A 15551-nucleotide genomic window follows, 5' to 3' on the forward strand; every position below is an offset into this window, starting at 1 on the left:
GTCTGTGCGTGCTTACATACTCGCAAGCACGTGTCAAGTGAGGTCAGCATCTGAGCAGCTGAAGTTAAATTTGTTTGTATATATATATACAATATATTGGGACGGCTTTAACAAGGTCGCTTAGCTCAGTTGGTTAGAGCGTGGTGCTAATAAATACATCTTCCGAGATGATGATTATCAACGCCAAGGTCGTGGGTTCGACCCCCATAGTGACCATTCTCTTTTGCATTTTTCATTTTGAAAAATTCTTTTGCATTTCCCGCAAATGCCCGCTCTCGGCTAATACTTTCACCGACGGGTCTCTCGGGGCCGAGCTTCCGACGAGAAAGGCATGGAACACCATCACCTGTCGTCCCTTTCCACATGATATTGTAACGTCCGTCACCGCGAACCGAGATCCACCGTATAGTGAGACAGGGGACGATACGAACAGTCTCTACAGAGTACTCCTTGTCTAGCTCCTAGCCCGAACCCCCGGTATACGTGGTAGATGAAAAGGTCTTGGAGCACGCAGAGGCTCTACACATCCTAACTGGCACTCTTCTTATCCTCTGTACGCGTATCACCATCTCGCTTCACGGTGAATCTCGCTACACGGTGCCGGACGTTATGGCCTTCCCCGTCCTTGGTTGTATTTTTCACGATGCGTCTGCGACCGCGAGAATCTGCACCGGACGTTTCAAACCATTGCGTTCGACGAACTCGATTCACGAACCTGCCCATCATGCAGACAAAGAGAGAACTGCGGCTATTGCGAAGAGACGTCGTCTGAAAGACGGGCCGTGACGAATGGGCGGCGAAAAGCTATCGAGAAACAAACTGAAACCGCCAACAATTAAGCCGCCGAGGATCATCTTTTAGACAAAATAATGCCAGACATGCTCTCGTTCCCCCTTGGTCACCGCAGCGCGGTTGAGGTTGTTGTACGATCTTCAGTCGGGTCGTCTCCAGGTGGGTCGCAACTACGGGTCGTACCGCGCTCGCGTGGCAAAGACGAAGTAGCGCGGCTGAGCTCAAAACAACATCACAACTAGGTTTAGTCTGGCTGGCTGCAATTCACCTCCATCGCGTCCGTTATGTCTTTACGGTTCGATGCGCCACCCCGTATATGCGGCAACTGCCTACTACCTGACGCGACTTCCCAAAGCTGCCCACCTGACCACGTCAGTTCCAGCTACTTCACGCTCACCCGCATTGTCAACAACGCCCGCCATTGCTCTTTCCGAGCTTCCCGTCCTCCGAACAGGTAAACTTCAGGTTGCACGACAATACCAAAAGAATTTGCACATTACCAAGACCAACAGCCCGATGAGAGATGACACGGAGAAAAAATTATCAAAGCACATCTGAGAAGACATGATTCTACTCGGCATCTTCGAGCTCATAAATATTGATAGAGGCCTTAGAAGATCCTGCAAGCGGCTCATGCTTCGGTGTTGCATCAGAATTACCACTGCTGCAAATTCACATCGTTGCGCATCGCACTCGCTGAAGCTCTATGGAATGCGCTGTCTTGGCGCTAGCGCAAGTCTCAAATTCCCACGTTGAGATCGTTGAGTTCGTTCCATCCCGCAACCGGCAAGTTACGATCTCGGGAATTGCCGCGACATCCAGAATGGCTTACAGAGTTGGCGCAATGGGGTCTCGCCTTCCTTTCCTTCTCGCGAGTCGCCCGTTCCGGCAGTGTTGCTACCAAATCCCCATCTTTCGCAATAAACCTTGTTACCTTGTTATCGAATCACTGCGCTGACCGTTTCCGTTGGAATACTAAAATTCTGCACTGCTAAGGGAAGCTTTCAAGTATAAAGATGACCGCCATTGCTCTCCAACAACAGCATCACAGTTCAGTTCTCCAGTTTCTTGAGTCGAGCCTGATCTACTCATACTTTCGCTTACACCTCTCACCATGACATTGGGAAAGATGAATGCCGCTTTGGCGGCCTTGCTCTTGGCCAAGTTTGCTTTGGCTGCTCCTCAGACCATCACATCCACCGTGCCAGTCGTCTTTGCTGGTACACGCACCAGTACTTCGGTTTTCGTGCCAACCGACCCAGAGACAAGCACAGTCACGGCTTCAGCCGCCTTTGGTGGCGTACGTTCTTCTACTCAGACTTTTGTACAATCTGAGCCTCAGACAAGCACAGTCACTGCATCTGAAGTCACACAGGTCAATCCCAGCACGTCCACTTTCGTACCAACCAATGTTCAAACCGTCACCATTGGAACTTCTACATCTACTGCTGAGGAAGCAGAGACAACGACGGCAACCGCTCCAACACAAACCTTGGTGTTGCCTACGTCAACATTTCCTATCGCGACAGACGTCGCAAGACCTAACCCAGCCGACACCGACCAAAGCATCAACGACAGCGACAACCGCGACAGCAGTCAGAACACCGACAACAGTGACAACAGTCTGAAAGACAACAGCGCCAACAACAATGCCGACAACAGCAACAAACAAGCCAACATCTTTGCGCCAGAGATTATCGTATACGTAACGCAGGCAAAAGCTATCGAGGACAACCAAGTCGTGACTAAAGCGTACACGGTCACTGAGCGCGAACATGGTCAGGTTGGAGACTCAAACTACGTTCCATATGGTTATACAAAGGAGTGGATTGATTGCACTTGGTGCTACGAACCTACCAAGGTTGAAGTAATGTCGACTTGCCCAACCCCCTACGATCAAGAATATGGCTACGGTTACGAGGATGCTGGTTACGAAAGCTCTGGCTATGAGGGTTCTGGCTACGAAGGTTCTGGCTACGAAGGTTCTGGCTACGACGGTTCAAGCTACGACGATTCCAGCTACGAGGGAGAGACTGGTCAGGAACAAGGATCCTGGTTCAACCACCCATTCGGTAGCTGGCCTTCTTGGTCTGGGTCTGAGTCGGACGATGCTGGTTCTGGTTCAAACACCGATGGTGCTGACACCGATGCCTCTGGGTCAATTCCTCCTCGTGCTGAGGGTGCTGCTCCACCCGCCGATACTGTGTCACCTCCCGCTGATGCTCCTGCGGGACCTGTTTCTTTTGGACCTGGCCCTACCTGGACGGCTCCTGCGGTTCCCGCTCAGCCTACCGCTGCACCCTTCCTCCCTGCATCCTCGGCCGCTCCTGAGTTTGGTCCCTCCATCACACCAGCAGCTCCATTTGTTCCAGAGTCTCCAGCCAACTATACTCCTCCCGCTCCGGTTGATGCTCCAGTTTTCAACGGACCTCCAGCCGACTCTGCTCCTCCGTTTTCTCCCGATGTCCCGGAAAACACTGCGCCGGAGGCTCCAGTAGATGCTCCAGACAACTTCCAAGCTCCCGATTCTCAGGCTAGCTTTAACGATGACTTTGCTTCCTTCACCTCTCCTCCTGCAGCTGCCCCTACTGTCAGCCTTACTCCACCGGGTCCTCCTCCTGCTCTGATTAACTCTACTCCCATCGCTCCTGTATTGATCCCAGGCAGCTCTGTCCGGTCGAACTCTGCTCCCAGCGCACCATCTACTCCGGCCGCTCCTGCCGATGCTCCGGCTGCTCCTGCCGACGCTCCTGCCGACGCTCCTGACGCTCCTGACGCTCCTGCCGACATCGAAGACGCCCCTATTCCAAACGCTCGTGTAGACGCGGTGTCCACGATAACAACCACTCACAGCGTTCTACCGGCTCCCGTTCATGTCACATCCACAACCACCGTTACCATCACTAACACGGTCACGCGATTCTCTGCCAACGACGACTGCACTCCTGAAGTCTCCACGATCTACAGAGATGGTCCCACTGCCACGGTCTACAGGGGTGCTCCAGCAGTTGATGCTCTAGATGCCCCCAACACTCCAATTGTATACACTCCCCGCTATAGCCCTGACTTCTCGTCCAACGATTACACTAGCACATCGGCTATCACGGCTAGTACGCCAACTTACAGGGCTGGTACAGCTTTCGGTGCTGACAGTACTGATTCTACCACTAGCGAAGAGGCCAATTCCTCTTTCGAGTCGTTTGCCGGTGCTGCTTCCGTGGTTTCACCCTCGGCATTCCTTGCCCTCATCCTTGGTCTCATTGCTCTGCTGTGATTTCAAATCTCAGTGTGCATCTAAATTGAAAAGCATTTTTCCTAGGCAATAGTTTCGGATTTGTTTTCATCAGGCTCCTCAAGAAAGCGTCATTCCTTTAAAGCACTTGCAGCGATTAGCATTAATAGGCATATCACTAGATAGTATCAATAAAGTACCCCTTGACTTTATTCTGTGCTCAAACTCTCTTGTATAAAAGCAGTGAAAGCCCAGACCCGAATCTTATAGAATCACCTCCCACTTGCTTGAGATCCGCGATGAATTTCTTTACGCAATCGTCCGTACCAGCATGGGTTTCTCTCCATCTTTCAATCGTACTCGCAGTCTCGATCGTTTCCCCCAATTGTTGAAGCGTCAAAGTTTGACTTCTTCCGAAAAAGTCCGCACCCGCCGGACCACTTGGCTTCCCGTCGAAATTCCATTTGACTCGTTGAAATTGATCTTTTCGAAAATCTGCTTTTCCCCACGGTTGCTCCAGATCATCATACCATTCTCTTGCTATTCGACTACCTGACAATTCTCCAGGTGCCAATACTTTGAGTTCAAAGTCGTCTAATATTTGTTGTATCTTTGCTGCTCCTTCCGTAGCCGGATCTACAAACATTAGACTTGTCACCAAAAACGTACAAATACATACGACAGTAGTAATGAGGCGTCACCCAAATGGCAACCGTTCCAGCCGGTTTCACTATTTTAGCAGCCTCTTTCCAGAATTTCGACATATCAAACCAATGAGCCTATGATCATCAGCATATATTTCTCAAAATGTTGGAGGAACCAACAGCAGTTGCGACTGTCAGCAAATCCACTTGACCAAGTCCAATGTCCGTAACCGTGCTGCATTCTTCCGCCGCACCAATACACCATTTGATCTGTTCCCCGGATTTCGTTTTTCCTCCAATGCTCTTTGCGGCTCGAATCATCGCTTCACTTGTGTCCAGACCGGTGGCATGATCGAAGGATTTTGCGCCATCACGGGTGACGTTTCCAGGACCACATCCAACATCCAGAATTTGATTGAATTTGCCTCCAGTTTCGGCATGATAACTCAAGATCCAACCGTAAAGTTCATTTGGGTAGCTTCCATGGTTTTGCGCATACATCAAAGCTTGCGCGGTGCTGTGGGGGCGGAATATAACATCTCTCGTGATCTGAGTCGCAGGCATGTTGAGGTCGAAAATATTTTATTCAAACAAAGGATGTCCTGTATTTATGAGTCACCGGTTGAAGATTTTCATCGTATCCCGGACCACTCTGCCGCTCGTAGAAGTTCTTGCGTTGGGGTCAGAGCACCCGAGGGCCAATGAACGTTCAAAGAAAACACAGCCTCAGTCTATATGAACAGGCTTCGGTGGATTACCTTAAGATACTAGCCGGCACATCCGATAGCTACACAACGGCGATTGGTCAAATATGCTATTTCATTTCCGCGTTCAAACGTCTTGGTGGAGTTATAGCACCTGATGATCAACGGATCTAATGTTCCCTGCAAGGGATGCAGATGAAGAAGACGAGGAAGAATTTGTAGTTGTTGGAATAAAGTGGAAGCAGTTGGCGAAGTTGTAATTGTGAGAAAGTGCCGAGAATAGTTTTCACACGTTTGAATTAAAATATAGTATTTAGAGTTAATATTTAACAAGAAGTAGTTTTATTCAATTGGTTCTATGCAATGCAACATGCGAGATTGTTCGTCTTTAAATTTCAAGAATAAATATTTCTATAGATGAGAAAGTTATTGTAGGTGGAAAAATAATAATTTTGACAGCCTTGCAGAAAACAAAAGTGCATATTGAAATTATCTTAGTGCGTATTATACTGCAACAATCAGATATATTGTAAGTAACAAAATAAATTCAGTTGCACATGGTAAATGTACACTCAAAGCATCATAATTCATATACAATCAACATACTCCAAAATCTCGACAAATTTCCCTCCCCACTGCCTTTATATTCTCAACAATCCAAAGCTGGTAGTTGCTGAATATAAGTACAGCTCCAGGTAAAAACGCAAAATTATTGCTAGCAACTCCAAGATGAATCTTTCCTAATAAAATTCCTTCTGGATCCCATATATGAACACCATCCCCACAAGCTGCCCAAACATTGCCATCAAGGTCGGTATGAACGCCATCCGGAGTACCAGTGTCGGCAAAAGCAAATGTTCGTCTGTTTTGTAGACGTTTCTTACCAACAATATCGAAAGCGTAAATCGTACCAGGTCTAGTCAGATTCGTAGAGAATTGTCCCGATCCAGTGTCACTGACATACAACGTCTTAAGATCCGGAGAAAACTCAAGACCATTGGACTCGACAAAGCCATCTGCGACTACCTGAAGGACTCCAGTAGCGGGCTCAAATCGATAAACTTGTTTTGGAATAACTGGCTCCGGTCTAAAATGTTGGAACCAACCATAGTCGGCATCAGTGAACCAAAGATCACCCGTTTCCGGATGTTGCCGCACATCATTTACGGAGGAAAAGTTCCGACCAAGGAAGCTGTTCAGAATGACCTCTGACTCGTTGGTGGTGGGATCGACAACTGTAAGAGCCGAGGCATGTTCAAAATCCCCCTCGTCGCAGAAGAGCAATTTGGGTGGGGTGACGGCATCTGATCCCGGAGGAAAATAACCGGTGCCTCCGTTCGCCTCATACAATCCATCGTAACGAGTAGAGCTTAAGCTGTAATCGTCGAGGTTGAGGATGGTGACGTTGATGGGATTTTGCAGTGAATTGTAGTTGGAAGTAATGTAGACGGCATTGGAGGCTTTGTGGTAGGTTCCCATTTCGTGAAAAGCTTGCCAGGGCAGGTCGTACAATTGTCGAGCCGAGACGTCTGGACCCAAGACATTGGCGGTGAACCTGGGGTCGTAGGCGAGGAGAGAGATTGCAGTCAAGGAGGAAAGATAGGTCAAATTGGTCGCCAGAGCTAACAAGTCGACATTCACGATCATGATGATGTACGTACTCAGACGGGTCTTATACGAAATTGTTCTTGACAGAAAAACTAACGTTCGCTTCCCGTTCGCTTCCCCACGCTTCCCCACCAGATCAACATCACTGCGGGGTCGGCAAAATTCACGACTCGCCCTTCGCCCCGTCCCTTGCGTCCCACCATGCATAACGCCGAGGGCGCACGCGTAGTACCACCAAGTTCCTTACCTCTTAATATGGTCTGCCTAGGCTTCACGATAGGGAGAGTTGAAGCGAGGAGACTTCCGGAACGCAGGACGCGTCGAGTTCAAACATTCCTCAAAGCCACATAAAGTCTTGTCGCCATGCGTTCAGAAACTCATCACTACATTCGTTTGTATCGTCCTCACCACAGTCATTCGCTCCTTCGCCATGTATGGCCTTAGTGTTTTTCTTCTTTTGCTCGTCAACAATCTACTTGTAGATGCTCTCAACATCCGTCGTGAAGCCGCAACCATCACCGAGGTTGTAACTGTCACTTCCTCCGTCTCCGCATCCGCCACTCTTGCCGATCCCGCTCAAGTCTTGATAAGTGACATTGAGATTCTTAATGACACTCTCAACGACCTACCCGAGGATGCCATAAACTTCTTTGCCGATTACGCGTCGCGCGTCCATGCCTTGGAAAGCGTATTCTCCGAATACTTGTCGGCAGTATCAGCAGGAAATCCCCCACCGTCCCTACCTACCATCGCTGTCCCTACCGTTACCAAAGAGACTGTAGTGACTACTATACCACCTACACCTCTGCCGACAGGTCAATTCAGCATTTTGCCCATCAATGCCACCGATAACTTTACGGTGGTGTTCCCTCTTCCTACGATCGTCGAGCCTACGCCTACGATCACAATCTCCACGGTTAATCCCATCCCCACCAACGGCACGGTTAATACTACCTTGACTATCCCGACGGTTAATACTACCTTGACTATCCCGACGGTCAATACCACCTTGATCCCGGCGGCCAATACCACCCTACCGCTTCCGCTTTTCCCGATTCCCACCGCTAATGGCACAGCCAACCATACTTTGTCGATTCATATGCCAATTCCAGTGTCTGTCATTCCCACATGGAATTCTTCCACTCCATTGATCACCTCTACATCAACCGGAATCTTGATAGCCAATGGAAGCACGACGACCTTTATTAGGACCGAGGTTTTTACTTCTACCATCACAACTACGCCCGTACTTGTGACGAATAATTCCACCTCAACGTTTGTAAACCCATCATTGAATGCATCTACCATCGACATCCCTCCATTCGCCAACGCATCAGCCACTGAAGTTGCCGCAACTGGAAATTCTTCAGTCTTTACTCTTCCTCTGGTTACCCCTGCCTCTACAACTTCTATCGCCGGCAACGGTTCCATAGTCACTCTCGTCAGTACAAAAACCTTGGGCGACGTATACATCACAGCCAACCTTTCCACTCTTGTGATTCCAGTAGCCACTAGCCTGGTAACTGCAACTTCGAGTGCCCTAAACGGCTCCGCGTTGACTTTCGTCAACACAAGAAACTACACCGAAAGTAACGTTCTCATCACTGCCAACGTCTCAACCATTGTGACTTCTACTCCAGTTACGACTGTGGAAACGATAACATCTACCGCCCTCAATGGATCCGTAGCCACCTATACCAGCACTTACACTGCGAGAGAAGTGCTTGTCACTGGTAATGTTTCAACCTTTGCCTTGGCTACAGGAGGTACCTTTACCACCACGCAGATTCTCACGTCCACGGTATGGGTCCCGCCACCAACCGTGACTGCTAGCCGCATTGGATCCGTTGTTCCCACTAGCTACCTCGGTTTCGATGCCCGCGCTCGCAGCAACATCGCCGCCTACTACCAGCCTAGAAACTCCCAGAGCACCGAAGAGCTTGACGCCCTTTGCGAGGATCCCAGCGTCAACATCATCAACATTCCTCTCGTTTCAAGGTTCCAAGGACCTCAAGCTTATCCCCAGATTGAGCCCTTCCCAGGATGCGGTGCTGCCAATGCCGAGCAACAAAAGACCGCTCCAGGCCTCCGAGATTGTCCTGACCTTGCTACTAGCGTGAAGAACTGCCAGGCCCTTGGCAAGAAGATTCTCGTCAGCGTTGGTAACAACACCACTGGCGAAAAAGCCAAGACGTTCTCTTCCGCCGAAGAAGCACGCGACTTCGCCTCGAAGCTGTGGAAGCTCTTCGGAGGCGGAGACATTGAGCCATCAGCCTTGAAGCCTTTTGGTTCCGCTGGCGATGTTACGGTCGACGGCTTCGGTATTGAGGACAACCTCGACAGCCCATATTACGATGTCCTCGCCTCGACGCTGCGCGACTACTTCAACCAAGACTTCAGCAAGACGTACTACGTCTCATCAGCGCAAGGCTGCAAGATCCCAAGCCCGAACGCGTCCGGCGTCCTGCGGAACATGGACTTCATCTACATCCGCACGCAAGACGCGTCGGCAGGATGTGCGTCTGACTTGACCAGCCTGATCAACGAATGGAACACTGCGCTGCTGCCACAGCCACCGCAAGGCGACGCGACGCCCGAAGTAATGGGCACACGCATCTTGATCGGCGGCAAAGCGGCGGCCAAGGAAGGCACGGTGGAAGCGCTGGGCGCGCGCTCCGTCTACGATAACTCTGGCTTCGTACGCAACGTCGCTAAGCTGTATGACAGTGGACACTTCTCGAACCTTGGTGGCGTTGCGTTCTGGCCTGGTGAGAAGGACCTCTCTTCCGGGACTTGGTCCGAGTTCCTCAAGGAGGTGAAGGTCGCTGTTTCGCCCAAGGATGTGCAGTGAGCTGGCGACGTTCTGGACTGCCGCTCTGGCTTGCTTTGACGGGTAAGGGTGGTAGCATTTGGATGTGTGCCGAGCTTCTTGAGATTGATCGCTTCGATTGGAGTCACGGCCGATGGTAACGTTGGGAGTGTTTGACATGGCGTAATGATGCTGTTTTCGGTACGATGCGTTCGCTTCTACTTGGTCCATGATCAATGAAATTGTTTTTGGCTTCGTGTTTCGCGTGATGTTCTGATGGCTATGCGGATGTGTAACATTTGGTCACTGTTCTGCTGCGGAGCGTCTTGTCGTTGGGAGTATCTTGTGGTAACAAAATGGTGAATCGGGCCGAGGTAGTGGTGTAACAGTGCCAGAAGCCCAGCTGGTTGGTTAACTAGCCCAGGCACGTAGGAATGCAAGGGCCTGTTTCTGCGAGAGAAGATATCAAACTGGGCGCCGAATGAGTGTTAGGTTGATCCATTACTGCCACACAAAGTTAGACCAAGGACTAGTTGAGCATTCCATTCTAAGCCGCGAAGTTACAGTGTGGTGCAGATCCATGTGCATGAATGAGGTAGCTCTCAGTTACAGTATGAAATGTATGTTTGTTGAAATAACAAAGGAAAATCTGATACTTGTATATATTTGGCTTCCGTGTTAAAAGATATTGCATACCTGGATTCTAAAGAACAGAAAAACACACTGTGCTGATGCTCAAGTCTAATCTGGCCCTCATCATTCAATGACAAGATATCAAAACCAAGACTTGTTCAAAGCAAGGTACAAAACAAAGTCTCGGCCACAACATTATCGTAAGAAGTTGATTGATACTACTTCAGAGGATTATGAACCATATCCTTCATTGCCGAGTATCATCAAAGTAACCGCTTCTGTGCAGATCAAACCTAATCCATTCAGGTGAGACCAATCACTCTAAAGTGTCAGCAAGTAATCCCAATGTCTGATACCAACCAACATACTCGCCAAATCAACCACGTCCCATGATGCGATCGACATCTGCATCAGACAAGAGATGCTCGCTGGCATCGGCAAACTCACGACGCCTAGTGTGTCCACCCCTGCGCTCCGTATTGTTCTTACGAGAAACCCAGTTGCGAGTGTTTGAGTTCGGGCCATTACCGATAGGGCGAAGCAAGGTTTGATTGTTTGACATGCGCTGATCATGCTTGTCGAGCTGCTTGTGAAGTTCCGGACAAGTCTTTGCGAAAGTCTCGAGATTCTGCTTGTACTCCAACGGAAGCAAGCCCATACGGCGAGCGTGAGCAAGATTCTCAACCAGACGCTGAATGATCATCGAAGTCTGCGGGAGAATGGTGAGCATTTGGTAGACGTCGTTCCAACGCAGTGGTTGATTGCAAAAGTCTTCGACAAGGACGTTCAGATAGCCTCCAATGGTGATCTTAACTTCGGTCATGCCGAGAGCCAGCGCCGCATGGTACATCATGACATTGTGGCTGAGCGCGGCCTTTTTTGGAAGCGGCATGTAGTCGCGAGCATCACAAGTACGCTGTATCCATTCGAGAAGGATGCGAAGAGCACCTGGGGCTGCGGCGCCTGGTTGAAGGATGACGCTGGCAGTGTTTCCGTCAGCAAGTTGCTTGGAGGCAACCGTCGAAAAGGCTTCGAGAGCTGCGCGAGGGACGGGTATAACGAGCGGTGGAGTGCCATCGGCCATGTTGAGTATGACGCAAGCCTGAGGACCTTGGAGTAAGGTCTTACGTTCAAAGCGGGTCAAGTCGCGGATGGGGACAGACATGGTGGCGATCTGACTGATTCGAGGGAGTGGGAGTACGAGGAGAATATAAACCCTGCAAAAGAGGTATGTTAAGGTGGGTGAATGACGGGTACTTGGTGAAAGTGCCTTTGTGAATGCATTTTGGGATGTGGTGAATGGTAGACTGTTCGCCAACAATGCGACTTCCTTTTTCATATTCCAACTGTTAACCACAACGGCAATCCCGTGAGTGCAGAAATCTAATTGGATCGTGTATCGATGTTGTTTGAATTACCAGCCTACAACGGATACCTGTCTAGTCAATCGCGACCTTGGACGTAGATGTTTGGTACTCCTACGAGGTAGTGCGAAGTGAGGCGCAGGCTAAGCCCCAATACGAAAAGGGGTCCAGATGGCGCAGAATTTTCCCCTCAGCTCGAGAAGAGCCGCAGGGAAACATGGAGAGTCGCTCAAATCTTTGGATATCTCTGAATACATAATTCATGCAACGAATATGACCTTACAGTCGTGATCTCCGCTTGAACCCTGGTGTTGTCAGGCGGTGAGTGGCGGGGCGGGGCTGACTATTTTTGGCGATGATGCAGCGAGAACAAGGGCCAATTGCGAGCATGAGCTCCTACATCGTGGGGCGTTTGACTGACGCCCGTCTACTCCTTTAAAGTCCATCGCTTCCCCTCCTTCTACCTCCCTCATTCACCTCACTCTCACAAATCACAATGGCAGGCCTCGCTCAGAACGTTCTCGAGAAGCTGCACATCACCAGCCCCGCTGGTGTCCCCGCCAAGGAGCCTACCGCTGAGGAGTACCAGACCCTTTGCCAAAAGTACGAAAAGGCCGGTCAGGAGCAGGTCTTCGCTTTCTACGATAAGCTCAACACCGAGGAGAAGGCTACTCTCTTCCAGCAGCTCTCCGGCATCGACCCCGACTACATTAACACCATCACCAACAAGGCCTTGAACCCTCCCAAGACCGAAGCTGAGGCTGGCGCTCCCAAGCTCGAACCCCTTCCTACCTCCGCCACCTCCTCCGTTTACGACACCAACACCGACGATCTTCAGAAATGGTACGACCAGGGCTTGGAGTTCGTCGCGGAGAACCAGGTCGGTGTGGTCTTGATGGCTGGTGGACAAGGTACAAGGTTGGGTAGCTCTGCTCCCAAGGGTTGTTACGACATTGGTCTTCCTAGCAAGAAGTCGCTGTTCCAACTCCAGGCCGAGCGCATCTGGAAGGTTCAACAACTCGCTCAGAAGAAGCACGGGAAGGCGGAGGTTGTCGTTCCCTGGTATGTTATGACCAGCGGACCCACCCGTGGCCCTACCCAGGCTTTCTTCGAGGAGAACAACTACTTTGGCTTGAAGAAGGAGAATGTCATCATCTTCGAGCAAGGCGTCCTTCCTTGCATCTCTAATGATGGCAAGATCCTTCTCGAGAGCAAGTCCAAGGTTGCCGTCGCTCCCGATGGAAACGGTGGTCTTTACCAGGCTCTGATCGTCTCCGGCGTTGTTGAGGACATGAAGAAGCGTGGTGTCAAGCACATTCACGCTTACTGCGTCGACAACTGCCTTGTCAAGGTCGCTGACCCTGGCTTCATCGGTTTCGCCGCCTCCAAGAACGTCAAGATTGCCACCAAGGTCGTTCGCAAGCGCGACGCCAAGGAGTCTGTCGGTCTAATCATGCAGAAGAACGGCAAGCCCGACGTTGTCGAATACTCTGAGATTGATGCCGAGACCGCCGAGGCCAAGGACTCTAGCAACTCTGAGCTTCTCAAGTTCCGTGCGGCCAACATTGTCAACCACTACTACTCCTTCGAATTCCTCGACAGCATTCCCCAGTGGTCCAAGGACCTTCCTCACCACGTCGCTCGCAAGAAGATTCCCTACGTCGACACCGAGAAGGGTGAGACCATCAAGCCCGAGAAGCCCAACGGTATCAAGCTCGAGCAATTCGTCTTCGATTGTTTCCCTCTTCTGAAGATGGATCACTTCGCTTGCATGGAGGTCAAGCGTGAGGATGAGTTCTCTCCTCTCAAGAATGCTCGTGGAACTGGCGAGGATGACCCCGACACCAGCAAGAAGGACATTATGGACCAGGGTAAGAAGTGGGTGCAGGCTGCTGGTGGTGTTGTCACTGGTGAGAAGGATGAGGATGGTGTCGAGGTTTCGCCTCTCATCAGCTACGTAAGTTTGTTCCTCATTCCTCATCGAACATTACTAACTTTACTAGGGTGGTGAGGGTCTGGGATTCCTCAAGACCAGGACCATCAAGGCTCCTGCTGTCATTGAGAAGGAGGAATAGAATCTTGTCATCAAGTACAAGTCACGTTAAAATAAATACCATGTTATACTCCCATCAAATCTTGATCGTCGACACGTGATGTAGTCGTGCTGGCGGGGGCGTTGGGTGACAAGCCGCGCGTGCTGCTCCTTGTCACAAACGGTAGAGGATACGAAGGCAAATGAATTGCTCCGTCATTGCAGGCGCTAGTGAGATTGAACGGGCAAATGGCAGCGTTGCTGAGCTTCAGCAGTCATCGTCACCGTCGGCCGATTGGCCCCGGCTTGGGCGCTGGTCATTGCGCCGCGCCGAAAAGGCCTCGCCTGAAATCTTCCTGCCCCGAGTGTCTTGCTTCTACAAATACCATCACCGTCCAGGACAACTCCAGGAGTCGGAAGAAGTTGCTGTCGCGTTGGTAGAAGAAGAAGTTGTAAGTAAACCCCGACTCCCTGGCAGCGTCCCCGCCGACCGTGCATCTCACCCCTCGCTCAGAATTTTATCCCGGTTAACCCGCGTCCAAGTGCAGCATCTCGAAGGTACACACAATGTTCATCGCATGGCCCAAGACGGCTCTCCGTCTCATCCCTCGTCGCAAATTCGCCACCGTTCGACTCGGCCTGACAATCGAGCCGCAGAAAAACATGTCTTCTCTATCGCGTCGCGCATGCTACAAGTGTGGCAATGTTGGTCACTACGCTGGTATGTGCCTTGCGCTCCGAGGAATGCGTAAGCTGACAACATTCAGAGGTTTGCTCCTCGTCCGAGAGACTTTGCTACAACTGTAAGTCTTGCTCTTCGTCCTGTGAATTCATCTAACAATCTATAGGCAAGCAACCCGGTACGTTCGTCGTCCACTTCTCGATCCATCCCTAACAATACCAGGCCACGAGTCCAACGGTTGCCCTCACCCTCGCACCACCGAGACCAAGCAATGCTACCACTGCCAGGGCCTCGGTCATGTTCAGGCCGATTGCCCGACTCTGCGCTTGAGCGGTGCCGGTACTAGCGGCCGTTGCTACTCTTGCGGTCAGCCCGGTCACCTTGCCCGCTCTTGCCCCACTCCCGGTGCCGCGGGTATTGGTCGCGCCCCCATTCCCCGTCCTTACGGTGGTTTCCGCGGTGGCTTCGCCGGTGGCCCTCGTCCCGCTACTTGCTACAAGTGTGGTGGCCCCAACCACTACGCTCGCGACTGCCAGGCTCAGGCCATGAAGTGCTACGCTTGCGGCAAGCTTGGTCACATCTCTCGCGACTGCACTGCTCCCAACGGTGGTCCCCTCAACACTGCTGGCAAGACCTGCTACCGTTGCGGTGAGGCTGGTCACATCTCCCGCGAGTGCCCTCAGGCTGAGGTTGTCAACGGTGATGGCCTTGCTCCTCAGGCTTCCGTTCAGCCCCCGGCGCCCACCACCGCCGTCGCTTAATTGCGTCAGGTACTCAAGGTGGTTCGGCACGGCAACCACTTGAATCCAAGTCCGTGCTTGCGAATTCGCACATAAATATTTCTACTTTCGCTTCTATACCACGCGACGTTTTACCATTGTTATTATGCTGCCATTCTTCTTTTCTGGCACCGGCATCGTAACGTTAACGACCGCGAAAAAGTTATTTCACGAGATCCCGATACCCATGATTTGCATCCCCAATGATACAACCTCATCACCGAGCGATTGGCGCTCCCCAGGACTTGATCCTGTCTTTTTTGTCCTCTTTC

General features: G+C 51.0%; 6 protein-coding genes and 1 non-coding gene across 7 annotated transcripts; 4 read left to right on the top strand and 3 right to left on the bottom strand.

Moving 5' to 3' along the window:
- The first annotated feature begins 114 nt into the window (after positions 1 to 114).
- K452DRAFT_t109 lies at positions 115 to 216 on the top strand. Its single transcript has one exon. It is a non-coding gene; the product is annotated as a tRNA-Ile (tRNA).
- Positions 217 to 1906: 1690 nt separating this feature from the next.
- K452DRAFT_320137 (uncharacterized protein) lies at positions 1907 to 4222 on the top strand (the record flags this gene model as incomplete). Its single annotated transcript, XM_033544293.1, has 1 exon — positions 1907 to 4222. The coding sequence occupies one exon, from the start codon at positions 1907 to 1909 to the stop codon at positions 4064 to 4066; it is 2160 nt and encodes a 719-aa protein (XP_033395792.1). The 3' UTR covers positions 4067 to 4222.
- On the bottom strand, positions 4177 to 5228 carry K452DRAFT_289476 (uncharacterized protein). The gene is made up of 3 exons (XM_033540832.1): positions 4849 to 5228; positions 4704 to 4803; positions 4177 to 4660 (listed from the first exon to the last, which is right to left on the bottom strand). Exons 1-3 carry the CDS (start codon positions 5167 to 5169, stop codon positions 4245 to 4247), a joined length of 837 nt encoding a protein of 278 aa, XP_033395793.1. The 5' UTR covers positions 5170 to 5228; the 3' UTR covers positions 4177 to 4244.
- A 750-nt stretch (positions 5229 to 5978) lies between these two features.
- Positions 5979 to 7025, bottom strand: K452DRAFT_253858 (uncharacterized protein; the record flags this gene model as incomplete). Its single annotated transcript, XM_033538304.1, has 1 exon — positions 5979 to 7025. A coding segment is annotated over exon 1 (1041 nt), but the record flags the coding sequence as incomplete, so codon positions are not given.
- A 3597-nt stretch (positions 7026 to 10622) lies between these two features.
- On the bottom strand, positions 10623 to 11587 carry K452DRAFT_336076 (uncharacterized protein; the record flags this gene model as incomplete). Its single annotated transcript, XM_033545236.1, has 1 exon — positions 10623 to 11587. One exon carries the CDS (start codon positions 11585 to 11587, stop codon positions 10799 to 10801), a length of 789 nt encoding a protein of 262 aa, XP_033395795.1. The 3' UTR covers positions 10623 to 10798.
- Positions 11588 to 12179: 592 nt separating this feature from the next.
- K452DRAFT_360268 (uncharacterized protein) lies at positions 12180 to 13974 on the top strand. The gene is made up of 2 exons (XM_033546326.1): positions 12180 to 13743; positions 13790 to 13974. Exons 1-2 carry the CDS (start codon positions 12283 to 12285, stop codon positions 13859 to 13861), a joined length of 1533 nt encoding a protein of 510 aa, XP_033395796.1. The 5' UTR covers positions 12180 to 12282; the 3' UTR covers positions 13862 to 13974.
- A 411-nt stretch (positions 13975 to 14385) lies between these two features.
- On the top strand, positions 14386 to 15049 carry K452DRAFT_310423 (uncharacterized protein; the record flags this gene model as incomplete). The annotated part of the gene is made up of 3 exons (XM_033543334.1): positions 14386 to 14621; positions 14667 to 14999; positions 15037 to 15049. The coding sequence occupies 3 exons, from the start codon at positions 14386 to 14388 to the stop codon at positions 15047 to 15049; spliced, it is 582 nt and encodes a 193-aa protein (XP_033395797.1).
- Between the last annotated feature and the right edge of the window lie 502 nt (positions 15050 to 15551).

Source organism: Aplosporella prunicola (assembly GCF_010093885.1).
Source record: "Aplosporella prunicola CBS 121167 unplaced genomic scaffold K452scaffold_18, whole genome shotgun sequence".
In the NCBI taxonomy this organism is placed as follows: domain Eukaryota; kingdom Fungi; phylum Ascomycota; class Dothideomycetes; order Botryosphaeriales; family Aplosporellaceae; genus Aplosporella; species Aplosporella prunicola.

Excerpts from the sequence above, each read along its gene's own strand:
- K452DRAFT_289476 (XM_033540832.1), bottom strand. The coding sequence starts at position 5,169 with ATGTATGCGCAAAACCATGGAAGCTACCCAAATGAACTTTACGGTTGG. Across the intron at positions 4,804-4,848 it reads TGCTGACAGTCGCAACTGCT|GCTCATTGGTTTGATATGTC; the intron begins GTTGGTTCCTCC and ends TGATGATCATAG. Across the intron at positions 4,661-4,703 it reads GACGCCTCATTACTACTGTC|ATCCGGCTACGGAAGGAGCA; the intron begins GTATGTATTTGT and ends TAATGTTTGTAG.
- K452DRAFT_360268 (XM_033546326.1), top strand. The coding sequence starts at position 12,283 with ATGGCAGGCCTCGCTCAGAACGTTCTCGAGAAGCTGCACATCACCAGC. Across the intron at positions 13,744-13,789 it reads TTTCGCCTCTCATCAGCTAC|GGTGGTGAGGGTCTGGGATT; the intron begins GTAAGTTTGTTC and ends TAACTTTACTAG.